General features: G+C 57.6%; 1 protein-coding gene and 2 gene segments (V, D, J or C); 1 reads left to right on the plus strand and 2 right to left on the minus strand.

The window, feature by feature from the left end:
- The window catches only part of LOC105521985, a 268,074-nt gene that overhangs the window by 142,330 nt on the left and 124,139 nt on the right, over positions 1-1,605 (minus strand).
- Positions 1-1,605, minus strand: part of LOC105521983 — a 659,966-nt gene that overhangs the window by 114,911 nt on the left and 543,450 nt on the right.
- On the plus strand, positions 103-1,462 carry LOC105521980 (putative POM121-like protein 1). Its single transcript, XM_011956360.1, has one exon. The coding sequence runs from the start codon at positions 709-711 to the stop codon at positions 1,246-1,248; it is 540 nt and encodes a 179-aa protein (XP_011811750.1). The 5' UTR covers positions 103-708; the 3' UTR covers positions 1,249-1,462.

Consider the following 1,605-nt stretch of genomic DNA (forward strand, 5'->3'; position numbering starts at 1 on the left):
CCAGCAGGTGCCTTTCCCGCTATTAGCTTGCCAGGCTAATCTGTTAAGGTCCTTCTATGACTCAAGCAGTTCCGTGCACGCACACCCACTCCCTCAGGTTTCAAAGGCACGTTGCCCGGCAACAGAAGAAACTGCTCGCTTAGCCTTTGGCCCAGTTGACAGCTCGACGAGGACCTCAGAGCCCAGCTCTTGAGAGTTCAAGCGTTGGACGGTTCCCCACTGCTCCCAGGAGCGGTTACCTGGGCACTCTGTGCCCCTTATTCCTGTCCCAGCCTGGGGCTGAGGACCTGCTGGTAGGGCTCAGTTACTTGGAGCCCGTTCAGCCCATCCCACAGTTCACTTTGTTTGTGGGATCTCCCCGTTGCTCCTGTCCCTGGACAGAGTGGCAGGCCATCCTACAAGCATCCAGACACTTGGCATCAGTGGTGTCAAGACAACTCCAGGAAGGTTTTCCGTGATCCTGCAAGTCCTGTGTTCCTTCCTGGTGATTCTGCCTTCAATTGGATTGTACAGGTACCACAGCAAGCCAGTGCTGTGTGCTCCAATTCCAGGGCGTCCTGCAGCTCAGCCACTGCACTGAGCACAAGGAATCTCTGTGGGGCCCAGGAGCAGGGAGTCACCCCTTTGGGGCCCGCAACACCCGGCTGTCCCCAGACTCGTGTCCAGGGAAGATCTTGTTGAGGGGACCTCAAGGAGAGCGGGTCAGGGATGCCTGAGCAGGACAAGGACCCCAGAGACCAAGAGAATCCTGATGATCAGAGAAAGGTCCCCATGGCCACTGAAGATGCGCGGTCTGCATTTCAGCCCCTGCGGGACAATGGAGGCCCCTCTCCTTTTGTGCCCAGGCCTGGGCCACTGCAGAAAGACCTCCATGCTCAGAGATCAGAAGTCAGATATAACCAGAGATCCCAGACCTCCTGGACGAGCTCGTGCACCAAACGAAATGCCATCTCGAGCTCCTACAGCTCCACGGGAGGCTTCCCGTGGCTAAAGCGGAGGGAGACGGAGGGGCCAGCCTCATCCCACTGCCAGCTGACCCTCAGTTCCTCAAAGACAGTGAGTGAGGATGGGCCTCGGGCTGCCTCTTCGGGTCACACCCAGTGTGAAAAGGCAGCAGATACAACACCAGGGCAGACACTCGCCCCGAGGACTGGCTCCCCCAGATCCCAGGCCTCTAGGCCCCGTAGACGCAAGTTTCCCCTGCTGCCACGCAGGCGAGGGGAGCCTCTGATGCTGCCACCTCCCTGAGAGCTGGGGTTCCGGGTCACTGCTGAACACCTGGACCTGGAGAAGGAGGAGGCATTCCAGTGTATCAACAGTGTACTGCCGGGTGAGGCCAAGGCCATCTGGGACTGCAGACCCTCCCGGCCTTCCCACACTTTGTCCTCACTTGAAACTGGGACTTGTGGTCTGTCTGCTGTTTCTAAAGCACCCAGGATGGATGCACAGCAGGAGAGACGCGGCCCCATTTACAGGGGCGAAGATGTGGAATCTGCCTAAGTGAATCAGCCTAAGATGAATGCACACAGAACTGGCAGTGCACATGTACAATGATGTACTATTCAGTCTTAAAAAGAACAAAACTTGGCTGGGCGTGGTGGCTCA

Source organism: Colobus angolensis, unplaced genomic scaffold (assembly GCF_000951035.1).
Source record: "Colobus angolensis palliatus isolate OR3802 unplaced genomic scaffold, Cang.pa_1.0 Scaffold415, whole genome shotgun sequence".
In the NCBI taxonomy this organism is placed as follows: domain Eukaryota; kingdom Metazoa; phylum Chordata; class Mammalia; order Primates; family Cercopithecidae; genus Colobus; species Colobus angolensis.